This window comes from Strigops habroptila, chromosome 1 (assembly GCF_004027225.2).
Source record: "Strigops habroptila isolate Jane chromosome 1, bStrHab1.2.pri, whole genome shotgun sequence".
NCBI classification, from domain to species: Eukaryota; Metazoa; Chordata; class Aves; order Psittaciformes; family Psittacidae; genus Strigops; species Strigops habroptila.
This window is the reverse complement of record NC_044277.2, coordinates 62,877,355-62,899,770: the sequence shown is the minus strand read 5'-3', so window position 1 is coordinate 62,899,770 and position 22,416 is coordinate 62,877,355. Positions and strand designations below refer to the sequence as shown.

The following is a 22,416-nucleotide window of genomic DNA, read 5'->3' as shown; positions in this document are numbered from 1 at the left end:
TGCTCTATAAAAGAGGCAGTCAAGCCACGACGGGTTATTGATATCTGACCACGCAAACAAGGTTCCTCATTTTCTTTGTGACTGTCATAGGGAACAGAAGTGTTTTGGACAGGTACCACATTTTGTAGCATGGCCAAATAGCTGTTATTTGCTGAGGATTTTGACAGCTACCACCTTATAAACTCAAAGGGAGCCACTGCTTGAAATCACCTTCTGGCTGTATAGACACACAGGTATTCTGGATAAATATTCAGAATAAAAAAGAACACTAGTTGTAGTCCTTTGGATATGTCTATGCATTATTTTTGTATCCCACTTATTCTTCTTCATAGTTCCTGTAATAACTGTTGCAATCCCATTAGATATTAGGGAAAAAATCTTCACTATGAGTGTGGTGAGGCACTGGAACAGGCTTCCTAGAGAAGTTGTGGCTGCCCCATCCCTGACAGTGTTCAAGGCCAGGTTGGATGGGGCTTTGAGCAACCTGGTCTAGTGGAAGGTGTCCCTGCCCATGGCAGGTGGGAGTGGAACTAGGTAAGCTTTAACGCCCCTTCCAACCCAAACCTTTCTATGATTCTGTGACTGTGAAACTAGTAACTCACAAAATGACAAAAATATATAGTCACAGTGTCATACAATGCTATTGATGTAAAAAAGGTAATGTTGCCTTTGAAAAGTGAAGTATTTTACTATGGGTTACAAAGTAAACATAGGAGATTGGTTTTATAAAGAAGTGTAATGTACTTTAGCCACTAAAAATCAGGATTTGCTATTTCAAGCAATGCTTGCCTTCCGTCTTTTGACATTTCTCAAAAGCCTAACATTTTAGTAATCTTTAAAATTACTGATTTCACAAGTTGCCTGCAAAACAACCCTACTGAAACAAAAAGAAATATGATTTTGTCAAGTTTTAGAGGAAACTGGAGGTAACCAAGGGAAAAGTTTAATTTTAAGAGTGGATTTCTAAATTTTGCCTGGAAAGATGATTGATGTGCTTTCCCCTCCTACACTGCTCTAACTGTAATCTCACCTGGAGGGAAGAGAAAAGGAGAAATCTGACACTCAGCCCACTCAGCTCTTCTTTCCAGACTGCAGCTGGTAGATAAGGAAGCAACAGAGACACTGCTTCCTCTCACCCCTGGATATTTGGGATGCTCTCTATGGGAGAATAAAGAGCAATCACATGCTTTTGGAATTCATCCTCAAAGTGCTATTAATTTAGAGAATTCTTATGTTTTATCTGATTCATTGCAAGCATGCATGGAAAAGTGCTCATTATCAAAACTTACTGAAAAGCCCTCTGATCCCATCAGCTGGCCTTTACCACTGTTTTGTTGTTCTCCCTGCAGTTTCTGTTTCCTAGACCTGGCTTTTTGCAGCCAGAAACTGTTAAGCTCCTCTTCACAGCACAGAAGTTCAAACCCATCTTGACTGCTTAAATGGCATCTGCTTTGCTGCATGTGCTGCAACAGCACACACACAACAACTATAACCTGTTTCCTAAGGGTTAGACACAAGGTTTCTTCCCGTGGAAAAGGTTTCTGTCCTCATCACTGACCTTATACCAATCCAAATGACCAGATTAGCAAAAAACATTATTTAATCTGCTTAAGTGTTATCCATCTCATTTTGCTTTAAACAGACCAGGGAACACACATATCTTAGCTGGAAGGTATGAGCAGGTGCTAGCTAGTCCATCAAACTGAGACTGTCTGACAGCCTCCTCAGACAAGCCATGGTGTGGGTAGAATAAGATACACTTACTCATTAGCACATTTCATATCATTCCCATCAAAGCTAAGAAGCCAGCATCAATGGTCAGACCCCTAACTACACATAAAAGCTCAAAACAGACATCCTTCTCAGGAGTATTGTCACTGTCAGGGTGACTGTGGGGGGCATTAGCTTAGAAAAAAGTCTGGGATTTTTGGTGCAGCATTGTGCTAGATAGATAGTAATGCCTTCCCCTGAAAAAGGTGCTTAATATATGGAAGACAAAGATGAAGAGCTAGATGAGGGGAAAATGGCTTACTTTCTCCATGGGAACCTGTAAGCAGACACAGAACCCAAGGTTGTGAGGAGATCATGGGCAGAGGATCAGAAGGTGTTACATTTTTGAGTGGTCTAGAAACAATATGAGAAACAACAGTGATACGTTCATAATGCTACAAGGATATGAATCACTTCCTTCCCCTTGACCACTGACAAAGTCATAAAGTTAGAAATATAGCCCATTAGGTATTACTCTTGTCCTCTGTCTTTATACTTCAAATGCTTTTCAGATGCAAGGCAGAGCTAAACACTACCACCCTCTATATAGGTTTAGTCTCTATATAGAGAGACTGCCATGGCCAGTGGTCCTCACATCCTACAGGCATGAGGGGCATTCTTTTTGAGGTCATGGGATATTGCTTTTCCAAATCCACCACATGGGCTGAAAGTGATTGCATGCAAAATATCCCAGTGTTGTGCATTGCACATTTAGAGTCCTCCCCCAGAAATACGTGTTGGCATGCCAAAGGTGTGGTTGCAATCTATTGCATGGGCTCATTCAAATTGTCTTAACATAATTAAAAAACACAATTAAGCTCCAGGCTATCATGTTTGAAGATCTCCTCAAGGTGTCTTCCAAGGTGTTAGTCTGCAGCATGCATGTGTTAAATTACAACCATCGCAACACGCATTCTGTTTGCCCAGCACAGGACCCAGAAGCAGAGCATGTGGTTTCCATGTTTAAACTGGAAGCACCTGAAGAGGAAAAGTGGGAGAACTAGGCAGTGTTGTCACTAGCACCACCCACTAATGCTGCTTCTCTAGTGAAAACAAAACGAAAGCAGGAAAAGAGTGGTAAATTGGGAACAGGACTTCTGTCTGCAGAAAGGCACTGCAAAGTTCCCACCATTTGTCCCATCTGTGTAGAAAATTATTTTTAAACTGCTATTTTTACTACCATATTTTATATAAAACTTGTTTTCTTTTAAAATGTGAAGTTAAAAATCTTTAAAATTCATCATTAACCTCTGATACTAACTCTGGTTTGATTCAGAAAATGTCATCCCTGGGAAGTCTGATCCGTTTTTTCATCAAAGATGACAGGCAGCTGCCTTTGAAATTAAGTGACGCAGACTTGGCTGACCACATCGCATTATAAACCACATCTGCATCCAAGTGTGCATGTGCTTCTCATTCATTTCTAATGCAAATCATAGATTCATATCTGTAGATGTTGATGATGCAGATAATCGATATTATGGTAATGTTCATAAAATAGTCAATGAGTGGGAATTAACAATTCTGACAGAAGAAACAACCTCAAGTACAAAGGGGGAAAAGGGCAAAAGAACGCTCTTCCCTCTCTCTGCTATTACTGACACTTGGCCTGCTGTACACTTCAACTGGTAAGATTCACAAGTATCCTGAATCAGTGTACAGCCCTGCAACCACACCTGACCTGGGTACTCTACCGAAACCTAAAAGAAAACAACAGGTGCTGCCAAAGCCTTAGAATCAAGGTATTGAGAAGGGAAAAAGTATGACCTGAAAAAGAACGAAAGATGGTATAAGAAAATGAAAATTTTAGGTGAAAAAAACCTGAAGAAATCTCAAGCAAGCTCTAAACCACTTTGATCAAGCATGACTGGCATTTATTTTAAGTCTACACCATCATTTAAATGTTTTTGCACCATGGCAGATTTAAGCCTTCAGTTCTTTCCTGTAACACTTGATGTTATGTAAGATGTCATTTTAGAAAATATGAGACCATGTTGGAAACCAATTTCCTGAAGAGCTAGAAATAGAATTGTATCATTATCTTGGGTTAGACTTGCAGTTCTGGCAATTTTCTTTTTTAATAAATATGGATACTTCCATAGGACTCCAAAGGATGTCAAATGCTGTCCTTTATCTTATGTCTAGGTTTCAAAACTGTGCAAAAGATTCTTAGTGCAAAAGAGGACAGAAGTCGTTGATCTAACAACGTCAGAAAGCAGAGGACAACTTTACAGGGCTGTGTTGTCTGAGACCTGAGCAGTCAAAGACAAATTGTCAGTTCTTACCAGGACATCAAGCAGTTGTGTCAGAGAGCACTTCTCGTGAGGAGCAGCTGAGAGAACTGGGTTTTGTGTAGTCTGGAGAAGAGAAGGCTCATGGGGGACCTTATTGCTTTCTACAACTACCTGAAAGGAGGTTGTAGTGAGGTGGGGGTCGGTCTCTTCTCCCAGGTAATAAGTGATAGGACAAGAGGTAACAGTCTCAAGCTGCACCAGGGGAAGTTTAGATTGGATATTAGGAAAAATATCTTCACCAAAAGGGTGATCAGTTACTGGAACAGGCTGCCCAGGGAACTGGTGAAATCACCGTCCCTGGAAGTGTTCAAAAACGTGCAGATGAGTGGTGGACTTGGCAGACCTGAGGTAATGATTGGACTTGATGATATTAAAGGTCATTTCCAATCTAGTTGATCCTATGATCAGCTGTTTACTATCCCAGACCCCACACTGGGCTTGTTGGTTCACGCACCGAGTTAACCCACTTCTGGGCTGGTGCTGCTTTGCACCTTGGCAGCTTGGACCCCAGCCAAGGAGACTTCTGTTCTGTTTCCACAGTTTTAAGTAGACAAGCCTGTAGACGAATCAGAGAATACATGCAGCTTAATTAGACCAGTAAGCATTCCTGTGTTGATCCTTTTCAAATGCAGGTTACAAAGTAATGTGGAGAAGCAGGTTTAGTCCATTCTAAACCAGAAACAAACAAACAAACAAACAAAAAAAAAACAACACCCAAACAAAACCTTAAAAAGAAATCCCGCCAAAACCCCCCTTTTATTCCTGTGAAGCTACTTTTGCCGCCTTCTTGCCGGATCAATATATGCTTTAGCACCAAGGATACACACGGCTGCTGTTCCCCGAAAGCGGCCCGTGTCGCTTTCAACTGGTCGTTGAAAGGCAGAAGCCCTTTTCTTCCCTTCTCTTGGCGACTGCTAGGAGAAAGGCTGATGGAGTTTAGCTTAGGAAGCCCACCACTCCTCCCAGAGGCTGTAAGTCCGCGAACCGAAGAGGGGTTTCACCTCCCCTCACGTACAGCACGGCTCCTTGGCCCGCTCTCCCTTACGCCGCACCGGCGTCCCGACTTCGCGGCGGGACATGGTGCCGGATATGAGCCCGGACTCCTGTTTCCCTGGGGGCCACGCGAGCCCTTCAGCCCCTGCTCAGCCTGGATACCCCACTCAGGCAGAGACCCCCTCGACGGGCAAACTCCCGGTGGGAGCTGTGGCGGCGAGGACCAGCCCTCGTTTTCCTCCTCCTCTTCCACCTCCGGGGTGAGGGGAGGCACGATGGGCTAAGAGTTACTGCTGGAGAGAGCCAGGGAGGCCGGGGAAACGGGCGCTGCCGCTTTAAATCCTGTCCCGAGGGGCGTGGAAGGGGCCGCGAAGGGGGGGCTGAGCGCGCGCGCGCGGCATCACCGGGCTCCCCGGCGAAGGCAGCGGTGCCCCGGCAGGCGGGGGAGGGGCGCGGCGGGGGGCGGCGCCGAGGGGACCAGACCGGAGCGGAGGCGAGCGGCGGTCGGCGGGAGCAGAGCGGAGTTGTTCGGGAGAGAGCGCGGAGGGTGCTGGCAGTGGCGATCGCGGTGCTGGGGGTCGCGGCGTAGCTTCCCCCGCTATGGCCACGTCCCCGTGCAGCAGCAGCGGCGTCTCCTCGTCGTCCTCGTCGGGGCTGGGCGCGGACGCGGGGCTGGAGATCCGCACGCGCTCCGTGGAGCAGACGCTGGTGCCGTTGGTGTCGCAGGTAGGAATTCCGCCTCGCGAGCCCCATACCCCTTCCCCTGTCCTACCCTCCGGTTCCCTCTCCCCATCTCAGGGAGCCGCCTCCCCCCTTTGCCGCCCGGGACGGAGCTCAGCCGCCGCCGAGCCGAAGTTTACGCGCTCGGGTCGCGGCGTTCCGTAACCCCCCTCCTCTCGCCGGGCGGCAGCAGCTTCTCTCAGCCGCGCCCCCTCTCCCTCGCGTCCCCGGCCCGGAGTGCCCGTGCTGGCGCGGGGGGGATGCTGTCCGCACCTCCCTCCCCGAGAAGGGCTCCGGAGTTCCCCGCAAGGTCGCGGTGCCGTTGCGTAACGGCCGCGGCGGGAAGGCGCTGCGGTGCCGTCGGCGCTCTGAGCCCCGCGATGCCGCCGCAGGAGGGGGGGTGAGGGGTCGGGGGCGCCGGGGGCCGCGCCGCCCCAGTTCCCGTTGCCCTGGCCTTGCCGGTCTCTTGCCCCGTGGTTTTCCGTGCGGGAACGTTCTCCTTTCCCCGCAGCTTGGCGCCGCGGGTGCGGGGGGCGGCCGGCGCGCAGGGGGGTGGCGGAGCTTTGTGTTTTCGCGGTCTGGTCAGAGCGGTGCACTGATTGGAGCGCCTGCCGCACTCGAGGGGAGCACCTGGGGTTTGAGAAGTTAAATAACTTGCGAAATGTGTCTCGGTGACTCCTCAGCATGTCCTACAAGGTGCGAAATGAACTTAAAAAAGAGAAAAACCAGGCTTTCAGGTTGTGCCAACCATTTTGGTGTTGATGGTTTTCTTCTTTTAACTTTTCTCCCCCTTTTTCCCTCTTTTCTTTAGATCATTAGTTACAAAGCTGGCATTTGATATACCCAATACAATGTTTCTTTCTTGAAAAATGATGTATGAAAACAGCGCAGTGTTTGCTGTGTAGCAGTTTTTGTACTTTGAGCACTGATTATTAAACTTAGCAAGTCAAAACCTATATGTTCCAAATCTTTATAAAGAATGTGTAAAAGCTCTACAAAAATAACTGGTCGTGGTGAGGTCGAGTTATGTTTATACCATCGTAGCCCATCTGGAAACAAACTGTTGTAAGGCTTGTTTTGCGTTTGTACAGCTGGGCTGCAGGAAGGGGTTGTGGTGGTTAATTTTATTTCTGTACTTAGTGTGTCTTTCTCTGAAGAAGTCAGAAGAAGCCAGTCGAAGGGATTAAACCACTTGTTCCAAGGCAAAGTAAAATCAAAGTTCAGTGAATTTTCAGTTTCTGAAACAATTGAGAGGGACAAAACACAGAGACCACTGTTTGGAAGCTTAAGAGCAAACAGAAGCCCCTCCAATTGCACAGGCTGATTTTAATTGCATGTGTTGGATTCTTACTTTTAACAGATTTCTGTGCAAACGTGCACATTCTTACCCCCCTGGAATACTCTTTAAGAACAGTGGTCTTGTTTCTCTGTGGATTTATTGCGCGTGTCATATGTCATGTATGCTATTTCATTGACTGCAGAACCTACAACTGCATCTTCCAGAAGTGCTAAGCATCTTTCATTTCCCCTGTATACAGTGTGAGGTGTCTGAGCATTTTTGAACTCTCGGAGCTTACTGCGTTCCCTGTAAACTGCTCCAGCCTGCAGATGAGCATGTTCCCTTGAAGTGTGAGCACTGACCTTCGTTCAGATACAGGCTGAAGTTGCTGATGGTGTATCAGCAGTAGCTCTCTACACTTGCCTCATGAAATGCCTCACTTGCTGTGCTGGTTTATCGGTTCTGTCTGTACTGTTCTATCTAGATTGTTCGGTAGAGGTCTCACTGGCTGGCTGTGTTTGGGTGTTTAGGCAAGAAAAGGTGTTTATGGAGTACTTAATCTCAGAATTTGTTTTTATATTCTGCATGAGCTATGTATCAGCAGTAAGGCTCAGGAATTTTTTTTTCTGCTGGTTTGAAATACACTTGCAAAGGACTTTGTGCTTGATGTGAAAATAACTTCACAGTTTACCCTTTTGTTAAAAGCTGAAAAATGCTATGTGATACTTGTATACTACTGGAGAAAAAAAATAGAATGTTGCTACTGCTTTTCACTACTTATCTTAAAGAAACAAAAGGTGCCCTGTCTGACAAACTTGCTTTCAATTTCTCTTGCAGAGCTAAATCTAGTTTCTTCAAGCAAAGGAAAAAAAAAAATAAAAGAGACTGCATTGATTCTAATTTAAATTCATGTACTGTATAGTACATCGTCCTAATTGATGTGTGATACTGTAAATATATGTTTGACCTTGTGCTCTTACTTAGCAAATATGAGGGTTATTTTTGTTTGATTTTTTTAAATTGCACTTTGCAGCTTGATTTTTCTGATAGGCTGTATAGTATCAGAGTGTATTTGCTGCCTCAGTGGACAAGATTCCTGTTTTCTCAGCAGGAGAAATTAGTCTTGGAGTCATTACTGGATATGTTTATTAATAAATTTGATTTTAAAACTTACTATTTACAGAGTTAAGCTAGGTCTTTGTTTTCTCAAGATCTTTTCAGACCCTGATGTGGCCCTCTTCTAATAGTGCCACAAATGACAAAAGAAGATGGCAGATTTAAGCTGCAGTATTAAGCTTATTTGCTAACAGTTTTTTTTCCATGATCTACATATTTATACTGTGAAGTGAATCATTCTAGAGTGTTGTGCAAAGCATGTGGCATGCAGTTGAGAAAACACAGCTTTTGGGGCCAAACCCCACAGTTTTCTTCAGAATTAATAGAATTCTCTTCTCCTGGATAGGTGTCTTCAGTTCACTGTTCTACATGTAAATAGTAGAGTGTTCTTTAAAATCTAGACATCTCCTTCACTGCTGCTACCTATTTCCAGTCTATTTAGGTTGGGTTTTATTTTTTGTGGAAAGTTTTTGGCAACACAAGTCAGGAAGGGTGTTTAAAGTGGTCAGTACTGACTCATTTAATAACAAGTCATTTAAACAGTTGAGGAAAGGCGAAGACATGGAAAAAGCACTTTCCAGGATGTGGCTCCACCAGGGACTTCCTCAGCTGCCATTATATACCTGTTTGATAGTCTAGCTGCAGTTTAGTATCTTCACAGCTGAAGGAGTCTGTCTGGATCTGTTCTGAGGAAGCATGCTGAGAAACTGCAGAATAGGTTTTTGTCAGCCTTCATAGTCAGGTACTTGGGAAAAGTTCACTGAGAAGAAACTTTGAGCTCCGTCTGTATATGTTCACAAAGGAACAAAGTCAGTTTTTGTGGTTGAAGGTGACCTGTTCTCCAACATCCTGAATGTAGACCTGTAAGATTACAGCTAGCTGCTCAACCTGCAGAAAGCCCATTTTGTCATGGACTCTTTGGAGAATGATTGTGTGCCCATATGTTACAGAACTTTTTTCCAACTTTGTTTCAGGAGATCGTCAGAGGTTTTTGGTATTGGCTTGACCTATATAGTCAAAATGAAAGCATAAATAACTATAAAAAGCCCATGATACCAATGTTTCTGAATTTTGTTGTTGTCAGTCTTAGATTCAGTGGTACATGCCTTGAGATAGATAAAGCAAACCAGTTCTTTACTATGGTATTGTTTTCTTGCTTTCTCTGAAGCTAGCTAAAATAATTCTCATTTCAGTGAACGTTGTATAGTTATATAATGTTACGTAATGTTCTGCCCATATTGCGTTTTTCCAAAAGTTTCTGGAGTTATGTGTTAGAGCCCAAAGAAGAACCAAGAGCAGATGTTTTCCTATCTAAGTGAAAAGCTCATTGATGCTGTTTACTGAAGACTGAAGGTATGACTTTAGAATAGCCGTACTGGATCAATAGAGGTCCATATATAATCACTGACCTTTTCTCTATTTTATTTTGTCATCCCTCAGGGACTTACTGATACAGAGGCAAATATTGTTTAATGTGTTTATGAATGATCTGAATGTTGGGATGATGGGCCAGCGTGTTCGACAGGCATGTGAACTCCACTATAGTGGTTTTGGGGAATGTCCGATACACTGGAGGACAGGGCTGCTAGACAGGGGGATAGGAAGCTAGAAAAATGACCTGACAGGGAGCTTGTGAAGTCCAACAAAGGTGATAACACGAAGCCCTGCATCTGGGCCAGGATAGTGCCACACAACAGTACAAGTTGGGATCAACTGTCTACAGAGAACCTTTGCAGGGAAAGACGTGGTAGTCTCCATGGGCAAAGAGTTGAATTCCTGGAGTCAGCAATGTTGGCCAGCTGCACGCTGGGCTTTTAGTAGGTGTGTAACTGGCAGGCTGCAGAAATGATTCTTCCCTTCTGTTTGGCACTTGTGAGAGAGCAGCTGGAGTATCACATCTAGCTCTGGGCTCCTCAGCACTAGGGAAAACACTGGCGTAAGGGAGCATGTGATGTAAGTCATGAGGTTGAAGGAAGCGGGTTTGTTTTGCCTTGAGGGGAGGTGTAATGATCAGCTAAGACCTAGGTTTCATATAGGAAGCCAGGATGGTACTTTCCCATCTGTATCACTTTAATCTGCAGTCTGGCCAATTGCAGAGTTTACTGTGGTCTACAACTAACCACTTAATGGTCAGATATGGAGAAGACAGACAGACTGATCCCAGGGGTGCGTGGTGATTGGATAAGAAGCAATAGATGGAAGTTGGAACATGGGAAAGTCTGAGATTTAAGAAAAGGCCTTTTCTAATGTACTAGTGATCAAATACTGGATGAGGTGTGTAGAGCACCTACAGAGTCTGCAGTTTCGGAGATGTTCAGAACTAACTGGGTGAGGCCCTGAACAGCATGCTTTAATTGTACCTGGTTTGAGCAGGAAGCTGGACTAGATAACCCTGGAAGTCCCTTTCATAATAAACAAGTGATTTTTTTCATGGAGGTATGTATTGTAATGAGGAGATGTTGCTGCTGAGGAGTAATAGTCACCTAGGACCTAGCTTTCATATAGGAAGCCAGGATTGTACTTTCCCATCTTCAATCTGCAGTGATTTTTTTGTCTAGTGTTTTGTTTCCTGGTCAGTGTTGCAAGATGTTTCTGCAGTTCTGTAGTCAGACCTTATCTTTACTGTCCTGAATAACTTAGGATCACCAGCAAATTTTCATCATTTTATTACCTGCTTATCTCTCCTCACTCTGTATGATTATGTACAATAATCCATATCCCAGCACAGGTTTCTATGAAACTCCATTGGTCATCTCCCTCTAGTAAAGTAAACAATCATTTACTTCTTTCATCTTCCTTCTCACCATTCTGTCTCTTAATGAGTTAAATATTCATTCAAAGCGCCTGCTTTCCACCCCCCACCCTCCCAGAGACTTGCTTGGTGTCTTTTGAAACCTTAGGTATGGACTTTGTTTCCCAGTTTTCAGCAGAGTACCTCCTTATCCATGTCATCAGTGATCTCTAGAGAGAAATCTAAATGTTCTGTGAGGCAGGAATTCCTTTAACAAACACCATGTTGAGTCTTTGCCAGTACGTATTTGTTTGGGTGTTCGCTACTGCTGTTCTTCCCAATTTTTTTATTGATTTGCCATGTACCAAGGTTGTGGGCAACCTTCATACCTCACCTGTCAATCTAGTTTCAAGCAGGAGGTTGCATGAGAAACTTGATGTAATCCATTGCATCTTCAAGTCCCCTGAAATCTTGGTGAATAGCATCTAATGTTGGTAAGTTGTTCCAGTCCATTTTGTCTAATATTTTCATAGCCTCTCCTGCAGTCACTTTGATTCCACACAGATTCTCCGAGTACCTCACATAGATACATTCTGGAGCAGGGATCACTTCACTTTCTTTTGTAGTTGAGCACAAATATGAATAGCTGCTCTCTTCTGGTCTTATTGTCTGTCCAAGGGATGGGGCAAAGCTGTGTTAAGGAAGTAACTGAGTATATCGGGGTTATAAGTCCTGAAAAAATGCACTGTAATAGCTGATAAGTTACTGTATGTTTAGTGGAACTAATGTTATTCTTCACGGAACTGAACAAGCGTGTTTTATCAAAGAGAGGGATTTATAACTGTAGACATGGAGTTCAGCATGCTACTGTTCCTTGACACTGGTCTTTGCATTTTGTCTGTAGGCTAGTAGTGTCTTTGGAGAAGCTGTTTTGTGGTCTTGGCTTGGAAGTCCTCAGGTGACTGGAACCTACTAGGTTGCTTATGTTGTAACCAGTAGTAGAACAACTCCGAACAGCAACTCACATTCAGTTCTTCAATTACTTGTAGAAATGGACCTTAGTATGTCTCCTTACTGAAGGATATTTCCTCCGGATGTAGCAAAGGAGCTTCATAAGTCTTATTTTTTGGGGATGTACATGTGTGGTGCTAACGCTGGCCAAAACCTAGTGAGAGGTTTATATGTAAGTGACATACATACACATGATACCTTTTGATGAGTGCTCATTTCTTCTAAACTTAATAGCTGTAATAGTAACCTTGGGAATTAATCAGTCATAGATTTGTCTTAATGTTTTTTTTACAAACAGCTTTAAAGCAGGAAGTCCTGTAGTAAGAGCACTGTTAGACTTCTAACTTGATATCACTAGCTTTTTATTCTTGGAAGTCTACAAAAACTAGGGGGGAAATGCCCACCATGTTTTCCCTATGTGTTTTTCCTCCACATCATACATCAGTCTTTTATGTAAGCTAGTGTTTCAGTGTCTGTAGTTGTAGTATTTTATTGCAGTACAGGCTCATTACATATCTACTTTTGAACTTGTTTAGAATCAAATGTGTCCTCTCTCGAGACTAAATAGAAGTGTCTCATGTACTCTCTAGACAACATTAATAAAATTAAGGAATATGTATAGCCTCACTCCCTTCCTGAACTTCAGCATTCAGGCCAAGCTTTTGTGCATTTCAGCTTACTTCAATTTCCCTTGCAGCAGATGCACTGAGAGAGTCGTTCCAGCAAGTCCCTTGGCTGCCTTGGGCAGCCTCACTAGGCATTTTTTGGTACCTCCAGTTCTTTCCTTTTCCCACCTCTAAGATGCTAAAAGATTCTTTATGGTTCCAGGGCTTGTGCTTTGCCCTTTATGTCTCTTTTTGGAGGATGGGTATTTCCTTCTTGGAAAAAGTAGTGTGATCCATATTTGTCTTATTTGCCTTAAACTCATCGCTTTCTTCAGTGCATCTTGCGGGGGGAGGAGGATGAATCTGAGTGCACTCCTTTTAAAATGCTTCTTGGGTACTAGTCTTTATCATTCAGTACTTCTGGTAACTTGCAAGCCTTGAGACCTGTTTCTCCCCTTTTCCAGGATTTTCTTCTTTATGAATTAATTTGGTACTCACTTTAGATTTGAGACTTGCCACTATTGTTGAGTAATAAAATTATGAATTGTGGTGTAGATGCTTGCACTGTAACTTGTACCAAAGGAAGCAAACCTCCTGCTAAACTCTTCTTAGTTTACATCCTGTAGCACAGAGAAACTGCCATGGATGCAGTCATACGCATTAACTGTTTTGGAAGCATATGGTGTGCTGCCTGTGTACAGAGTTGCACCTCATTAGTTTTAATTAGTCACTAACTCACTGACTCTTCCCCTCCCTTTGGTTCCATAGGTATTGTGGCTTAAGTTGTGAGCTTGTGGTTTGTATTACAAATCTTCCACTCGATACAAATCCTTTTTTTCTGGAAAATGAAGCTTGCAGCAGCTCAGCTGTTATTCAGCCTACAGTTGGTACTCTGTGCCCTTAAAGGATGATGATTCTTTCCCTTTGTTTTATGCAGAAAAGTTAATCTTATGAGTTTGTCATTTGGCTGTAGATAGTGTGATTATTTTAGTAACAGTATCAGTTGTATTTCTGGGCTGATGTGTTTGCAGGTTTCCCTTTACTGAGGCTAGTTTTTAATTGAAATCTATTTAGTCATTGAAGCTAGGTTGTTACGAAACAGTGAAATGGAAATGTGGTTTTCAAGGTATGCTGGGGAGCATGGGGCTACCTTAGAATATCCTAAATAGGTGAATGAAATTATTTTGTTACATTAATAATTAATAATGTTAATATCACTAATAATATTCTGTTTTACATTAAAATTACACTTGAATATTTTATCATGTGAGCAACAGCACTACCATGAAATAGCTGTGGTTTCAGTTGGTTTTTTTTTCTGTGAATCCTTGAATGGTGAAATTGGCTTCAAGTTACTTGGCTACTGCTTTATAATGTTCAGTACCTTAGTCTTTGATGTGATAGATGAGTCAGAGTAGCATTTCAAGTAGCTGAAGTAAGATGCTTCTTACTGACATAGCTAAAAATCAATTGCTGTTTTTCAGTGGAATCTTGTCTTTCAAATTTATGAGATCTGATTAATGACTTTTCTGTAGATTAAATAAATTTTTGTAGTTCTGCAGTAAAACAAGTATTAAATCAAAACTGCCTCACAGTGATCCTGCACAAAAAGAATTAGAGCAGCTTTCTTGCTAATCAGCATTGTTAACAGGTGGTTTTAGACAGATTAGGTAGGGAAATCCCCAAAGGATGAATTATGAATTAATGATTGCAAACATCTCTGATTATAGTTTAGTAAAACTACTGTATGGTACTATGAGCCTATGGCTTTATGCATGGATTTATTTTGTATTTATTAATTCATTGACAACGCATAACCCTTGCTAGATAGAGCCTTAAATGGTAAATTTTACTCATTGGATGGTATTGCATTCCATCACTAGCCTTGTTTAAAGCTAGTGGGGTGAATGAGTGATACAGAGTCTGGTGCCAACTTGTAACTGTTAATCTACTTTAGATACTGAATGGGATGATTTCTATTTTTTATACATAAAATGAATTCTCAAATGGTAAGATGAATCCTAAACACAAGTTACAGAATCATGTTTGAACAAATCTTACAGTTCTTTCAAATGTATATAGAAAAATAAAAAATAACACTTTTTTTCTTAGAGAAACATTTTTGTATTGACTTTCTGTATTAAGCAGAATGAATATAACCACACCAATCTTGTATTTTCAAGTAATAATAAAGTAAAATTGTGCTGCAGTGATTGTAATGTTGTGAATATAGTTTTTTGAGTGGTATTTTTATTTTATTTATTTTTTTTATTCACAGGTGTCAAAATCATTTAGAAGGGTAATACTGTCCAAAGTTGCAAGTGCTTAACATGTAGGAGCTAGACCAATGTATGGAATGTTCCCTTTTAATTATCAAAGATTCTGTATTGTATTTCAATGTTACATTTAAATATTCTTGAATTTTCCAACTGAATGAGTTTTTGTTGCCCTTGAGCTTTTCAAGGAAGCAATCAGAAGAATATAGAGGCTCTTTAATATAAATCAGATAATGGTTCCTGGATTATATGAAGTTTTTGTTTTGTTTTGCAGTCACTCCTGTAGGTGGATAGTAGTTGGATTTGCATAGCGTTTTCCAGAGCACACTGTATTTCTCTGTTAATCCCTAGGGCAAGTATGTCCTTTTCAAGATGAAATACCAGGTGTTGCTCTGAATTGAAGTGGTATGCCAAAATGCTGCTAAGGAAGTCTTCTCTGAAAAAGGCTGGAGGGACTCTCTGCAAAATGCAGTGCAAGATGGAATGAATGGCTGGTATTTGTGCCAGTGAAGCTGCCTGTTTATGGGACTAGCAAGCAACCTTTTCTGCATCTTCAGGAGCCAATCCCAATTTGCATAGAAGGAGTTCTCAGCCGCAGGTGGTATCAGTGTGTTGTCCTTGCCGTATTACAGTATCTGAATTTTTAGTTCCACAGCTCAGAGCTGGCTCAGGCATTGTTTGCACAAGCAGTAGAAGGTTAGTTAACAAAGACGAGTTAGTGAGGAAAGACACAATAATCCTTTGCCATTCAGTCTCTGGTTTTGAGGTTACCTGATCATGTTAGTAAATGGAATTATTTCTGAAACTTGCAATCTCTCTGGTGCTGAAATCATGTCTGCATCTGATTTGACCACATCTGAAAGTACACTTTAAACAACAAGCTTCCCTCTGAGTTGGTTTTGTTTTCTTAGGCTTGCTCATGCCCAGGATTTCTAGGTGCAGAATGAAAAAGGGTAATAGCTTTGTTTGTGATTTCTACCCATTTGGATAAGAAGATACTGAACTGGAGGGCAACAGGAGGGGAGGAAAATGTACTGGTTTATATACCCCTAAAACAAATTATCGAGTCTATTAGCTTAAGTTCACTTTTTCTCATGAGGTAGTTGTGCCTTTCAGCAGTTGAGTTAGAAAGCAAATTCACAGTAGAGGCCATTTTGGTTTTAGATCATTTTATGGTAGGTAAACATGTTTTCTGATATTCAGTATACTTGTTGATGCACGTATTGTATAGTCAGAAGAGGTTAAGTTGGACTTTCAATTTGAAAAATTAGTTTTGCCAACTCATGTCAAATTGCTCAAAGATGCAAATTTCAGTCTGTGAATTTCCATACATCTCTTCAGAAAGAGAAGGAAGCTCTAACTTGAGTTGTCTGAAAACAAAGATCTTTATCATCATCACTCATTTCTATAGACATTCTGAAGGCACCTTTCTTGAGGTGAAGATAGGGCAGTTCTCTGACTTGTTAGGCATGTTTACAATGTTAACAATAAGAGTAAACAAGGTAGCTTTACCAGTGGTCAAGTCTCACTGGGCATTCTCCAGTGATCCTTCTCCTCTTCTGTGTGTGGAAAAAAGAAGGTAGGATGGAAGAAGTGCAGGTCAGTTTTCATGTACTTTTCTGCTTTGTACCTGCAGACCACTGGAGATCCCTGATTTTAAGGAGTCTGTGAAAAGTCAACGTTAAAAAGCAAGCGTATTTCTCTTCTACTACAGTGTTACTTTAGTAACATTATTAAAGTAATTCAAACCTCCACATACTATCTAACAATCCGCAGGTTGCAAGAACTAATCAGCTGTGTTTATTCCTTTTTTTACTTTCTCTGGCGTTCCTTTTCACAACAACTTGTAAAAAAAGTTGGAAATAATGTAATCCCAGTGAAGACGAATTTCTGAAGTTTCCAGAGTTTTCATTACTTTGAAAACAGACAAAAATCCTCAAACCAAAAAATAACACACACTGGAAAAAATAAATCGGTGTCATCAAAGTACTACATCATCAAAGTTGAAAAAATCCATCTGTATTGCATTTTGGATAATAATTTTCTTGATTGTGTTTGGTTTGGGTCTTGAAATTTAAAGGGCTCTTGGTTTTCTAGGAATGCATTCAGCGTAAAAAAAGGGTATTCACTACTAGTCTTGCTGTGAGTTGAATCCTTTCTTTTGATCGCTTAGCAATTCCAAGAATGTGTAACAAGTACATAGCAGTGGTACTGACAATCTGAGGTGTGTATTCGAATTTGAAGTTGTGTACTTTTGTCTTTCCTGCAAGCTTTACAAAGAGTAGGTTTTGAAGCCTGGATCTGAAAGAGGTGAAAAGGACTGTTCTCACCCCTTCCAAATAAAATTTTCTACTTATTGAAGCCATTGTGCTTGTGAGAAGTGCACAATTAGATGTTGTGGTGTTTTAAAACGAAATGTACGATTTGCAGTTAACCAAAAATCTGGTTACAGCTGCAGTGTAGCTAGTGTCTCATTTGCTTGTTTTATTCATGTTCTTTTTTTAGGCATGCATGTTTGGGTAGATAGGAGATAAGATACTTGGTTAGGTATACCAGTGATCTGATTTGGTAGGGCTGTTCTTGTGTTGCTTGTCAGCTTCTGCTTGTCCCTACAGGTCTTGGATTTTTCCTTCTTCCTTTCCAGAGGTGGCTTATCAGCTGGTTAGACACTACATGTGAAAGATTGCCCAAGGCTCCCCTAAGCATGTTAGCATTTGCCTGCAGATAAGTGAACCAGCTTGCAGGTTGTTAGTTTATTTCATTTGCTTCCCTGAAGGCTTTTATGAAAGATGTGTACAAAAACAATGAGAAGATGCTTTTAAGAAGCCTTCAGGTAAATATGCAACAACAACAGTCTGAATACCACAGTCATAACAGAACTTGTCAGTCTTGGACATGCAGTGTATTTGTGCTGCCCTTCTAGACACGAGTGCATAAGCAGTATGGGGAAAATACATATATATGGGGTAGCAGGGTCATACCACTCCTCGGAAGCTGTTCTTTTACAGAAGTGGTGACTCAAGCTCCTGATTGATTCATTGAGGGCATCATCCTGTGTGACTTCTGCAAGAAGGGGTTGGTTGCCCCTTTTGAATAAGAACATATTAAAGAAACCGTTCTGGTTCAGGTGTCTGTAAAGCAGAGGCAGTTGTCTCAAATAACGTTTTCAGGATAAACGGAATATGGGTTCTTACAATTAACTGACTAGTGCATTAGTAGTTAGTGCAGTTGCACCTCATCTTGGTTATTCTTTTCCAGCCTTTGAAAACTTTCAAAGTTGAATTTTTGCAAAGTTTGTTTGTGGGGTTTTTCTGCAAAATGCAAACTGAATAGGAAGATAAGACTTTCCAATTCTAAAAACCCGCACGTTAGCTAGGCTTCTAAAAAATACTTTAGTGCTTGAAATTGTAGAAAATGCTAAGGAAGGCTTTCATAAATGCCTGGGTGGGCATCCGATCCTAACAGACTTCTGATTTCTAGGACAGGTAAGCAAGTAGTCCTTGTTCACTTCTCAAGATCCTTGAGTTTCATCTTTTGTAATGAGAAATCTATGTGACAGTTCTGCTTGTAGCGATTATGGACTGGATGTCAAATGCCAGCTGCTGCTTCTGTGTGCTCTCACATGTGTGGTTGTATGCTGTAGCAGATGTGGATGTTGGAACAACTTGTGCTGCTGTCTGCCTAAATGAGTCTGAAGATCTATTTGTCCTTAAGCACAAGACCTAATGAGAGAGTTCCTAAAATGTAATATTAGAAGTTCCTCCCTGCCCCCATACTGAAGATGAACTAATGAAATTAGGAGCAGTGTGGGAAAGGTCTTTCTGACCAAGTTTCCTACATGTCCTAACAAATGCAACTAAATTTACTCTACAGCACAATTCTATTGTAGAGATTTGTAGCTTCTTCTTTAGTATGTAGTGCTATTGCATTTTCTTAGAATCATGGAATGGTTAAGGTTGGAAGGGACCTTTAAACATCATCTAGTTCCAAGCCCCCTGCCATGGGCAGGTACACCTTCCACCAGACCAGGTTGCTCAAAGCCCCAGTAAAGCTACCGTTATGAAATTAATGGAAAGTAGAAAGCAGGAAATACACAAAACGGAAGACGAGCTGTTACTTTAAGGATGCTAATCCTCATTGCATAGAGTAAACATCTCAAATACTACTCTTGAGAGTCTAAATCGTCCTATATACTATGCACAATATCCACCAGGGAGAAAGGTGGATAGGGTATCTTCCAATATGACTTCTCACTTTAACTCTTGTGTTTGTAGCAGTGGCTGTGAAATAGCTACATTTCCCCTGGTTTTATTTATAGTCGTCTATAAATACTTTCTGAAATCAAATCTCTGTAAGTATCACTTAATTCTGTCATGCAAGACTTAATTACACTGATAATAAATAGACATTAGAATATTTTTAGCTAAGCATGCTGTCATGATGCTTCCTGTGCAGGAAGCATATAACGACTTAAATGTCATTATCTGACACTCTCAAAAAGCTCTGAAAACAGCTGCTTAAAACTGCCACAACTGAGCTCGTTTTTCTAAAATATGAAGTACATCTTGATACATCCTGGCTATGTATGTTAGTTTCAGTGAAGTACTTTGGGAAAAAAGCTGTTTTTCTGGGACTCCTTGTAACAAGTAACAAAAGATTGTAACTGACAGTTTCTTGAGACTGCATACTCCTTAAACTTATTGTCTCAAATCTCAGATAAGCATTCCATGGAAATAGTGTAAGAGCTCACATTAAACGGAGCATAAGTACTGTCAAATGGACTGTTTCCTTTCTATGACCTGATCAGTAAATCCTTGAGTAAACAGCATGTAACGTATTACTCTTGTTCAAAGAGACTTGGAGGTAATCTTTTCAGCTGTTAACTCCTGCCCAAACACCACAAATGTTAGTGACTGGGTGATACATGATCAGAATACAACATATTAAATATCTGGGAGGTGTTAAGCTTAAAGGAGAGTTTATATAATGTATGTGGAGTCACAGGTTTGTTTTGAGAAAATAAAACAACAACAAACCCAACCAACCAACCAAAACAAAACTGAAAGAAACACAACAGTTATGTTCTGGTCTGGTTGCAACTAGATGGGCTGCAGGGAAAAGAAAAATATTTTTGTTGGTTCTAAGTTTAAGTCTTAGAAAGAATCTGAACCTGCAGTTGCTATTACCTCTGCTTTATCATGATTTTATTTTAAATGGAGGATATACCTGAGTATATACCTGTTATTCTTTACGCTTCTTGAAGGAAGGAGAAAGATCTGAGGAAAAAAATTCTATACAATGACAGTGGTAAAACACTGGCACAGGCTGTCCAGAGAGGTGGTGGAATGCACCATTCCTGGAAACATTCAAGGCCAGGCTGGACGTGGTTCTGGGCAACCTGATCTGGTTGAAGGTGTCCCTGCTCATTGCAGGGCGGCTGGACTAGGTGACCATTGAAGGTCCCTTCCAGCCCAACCTATTCTATGATTCTATGAATTATACATTCTCTTCATTTGCACAGCAATGTTTTCTGCAGGTGGCAAGTTCTGAGAAGCCCATCTGTATCTGAAAAACTTTCCTCACACTTTTAATGCTGTTAAGCATTTTACATTTGGTATATGTCTATACTCATGTTTCTAGAACCAAAGACAGCCCTTTTTCCTTTAGCTGATCTGTGTTTCATATCTTCATCTATCTCTTTTATAATGACTTACCTACTCCTATTTCTGGAATGTTTGTTACTTTTTATGTAACAAGCATATGTAAATTTTACTATGCTAGTACAGGCTGCATTTGCTAAATAATGTTGATCACACTTGAAGAAGGTGTTACATGAAGCTGTTTGTCTTGATATAGTTCAAACTTCTTGACCAACTTCTGTTGTAGTTTCTTTCACAATGTTTGTTTTTAACGGGCAATCCATATAGTTTTACTTCTTTGGGAAAAAAAATTGATGGAGCTCAACAAACTTCTCTCCATTCAAATGTTAAGAAAGTTACTTAGACAGATACCACTTGTAGTGGTCCTAAGTTAGCCAGTCTGAGAAGAAATTATATTACCCAACTAAGAGTTCATTATTCCAGGAGGCATTTGCAAAGCGTCAGCTGCTGTATGTAAACTCAATATACAACCTACTCTAGTGGGTGTCTAGAGTAGGATCACAGAATGGTTTGAGTTGGAAGGGATCTTAAAGATCATCTAGTTCCAACCCCTCTGCCATGGGCAGGGACACTTTCTACTAGATCAGGTGGTTCAGAGACCTATCCAACTTGGCCTTGAACACTGCTAGGGATGGGGCAGCCACAGCTTCTCTGGGCAACCTGTGCCAGGTTCTCACCACCCTCATCATAAAAGATTTCCTCTTTATGTCCAATCTAAATCTACACTCTTTTAGTTTAAAACCATTGTCCCCTGAACAACGGTTTTGTTCAGGCTACAAGGCTACAGGTCTTGGTAAAAAGTCTCTCTTCGTCCTTTTTTAGAAGCTCCCTTTATATATTGAAAGGCTGCTATAAGTTCTCCCTGAAGCCTTCTCACCTCCAGGCTGAACAAGCCCAACTCTCTCAGCCTTTCTGCACAGGAGAGGTGCTCCATCCCTCTGACCATTTTTTGTGGCCCTACTCTGAATGAACTCCAGCAGGTCCATGCCTTTCTTGTACTGGGGACTCCAGAGTTCAACGCAATACTCCAGGTGGCGTCTCACCAGAATAGAGTGAGAGAATTGCCTCCTTGACCTGCTGGCCATGCTTCTTTCTATGCAGCCCAGGATACAGTCGGCTTTCTGAGCTGCAAGCACGTGTTACTGGCTCACACCCAATTTTTCATGCACCGATACCCCCAAGTCCTTTTCTGCAGGGCTGCTCTCCATCCATGCATCCCCCGGTCTGCATTGTTACTGGGGATTGTCACAACCCAGGTGCAGGATCTTGCATTTGGCCTTGCTGAACTTCATGAGGTGATCTGCCAAAACAGCTGCTGGTTCTTTCTTCACCTTATGTGAGGGGGTATAGGGGATGTCTTTTTCTGCAAAACTGATGGTCCCCTCTGAAGAAAGAGCTAAAGAAGTAATAGCATTGTAAACTTCACCCATGTCTCAAATGAAAGTGTTTCAGAAAATGTTTTGTAAGACATTCAAGCAACTTAAACTGTGACATCTTCATGATTTTATCATTTGCGTATCTCTACAGTAGTATATAGGATTCAAATGCCCTTGATGATTTTTAAGAGACAGTGGGATTCCTTTCACTCTGTAGTGTGACATATGCATTTTTTTCAGGGTTATGTAGAACATGTTTAAACTTCTACTGGTATAAAATGCTATGGGAGGTGAACTTGCAGCCAGGACATGCTTCCAACTAGTGCTCTATTTGTCTTAGGCCAGTGCTATTTTTTGTATACTCCTGAGGAGTCATTAACTCTGTGGATGTAATATTAGCCCTTTGTTTGCTCAGGATTGGGTTGCTGTTTGCTTAAAAATCTGTTGAGGAAACAAAGTTGTGACTCTTTCAAATTGGTTTTATTCAGCATTTAGTCTAATGCTCTCCGTAGGTTTGCTTGTCCATGCCTTGTCAAGAATTTGCCAGCTGGGATTGTTAGATTAGCTGCTGTCAAGTGTCAGGTA

The 22,416-nt window shown here is 41.5% G+C and overlaps 1 protein-coding gene across 2 annotated transcripts in view; it reads left to right on the top strand.

Annotated features, from left to right (window-relative positions):
* The first annotated feature begins 5,463 nt into the window (after positions 1–5,463).
* The window catches only part of CTNNAL1 (catenin alpha like 1), a 56,082-nt gene continuing 39,129 nt past the window's right edge, over positions 5,464–22,416 (top strand). Inside the window, exon 1 of one of the 2 annotated variants that reach the window (XM_030507881.1) lies at positions 5,464–5,783. In XM_030507881.1, the coding sequence (XP_030363741.1) occupies positions 5,658–5,783 (126 nt within the window). In that variant the 5' untranslated portion in view covers positions 5,464–5,657. Of the gene's footprint in view, positions 5,784–6,442; positions 6,474–22,416 lie in introns of those variants that run through there. The other variant, XM_030507890.1, reaches the window with a different exon arrangement.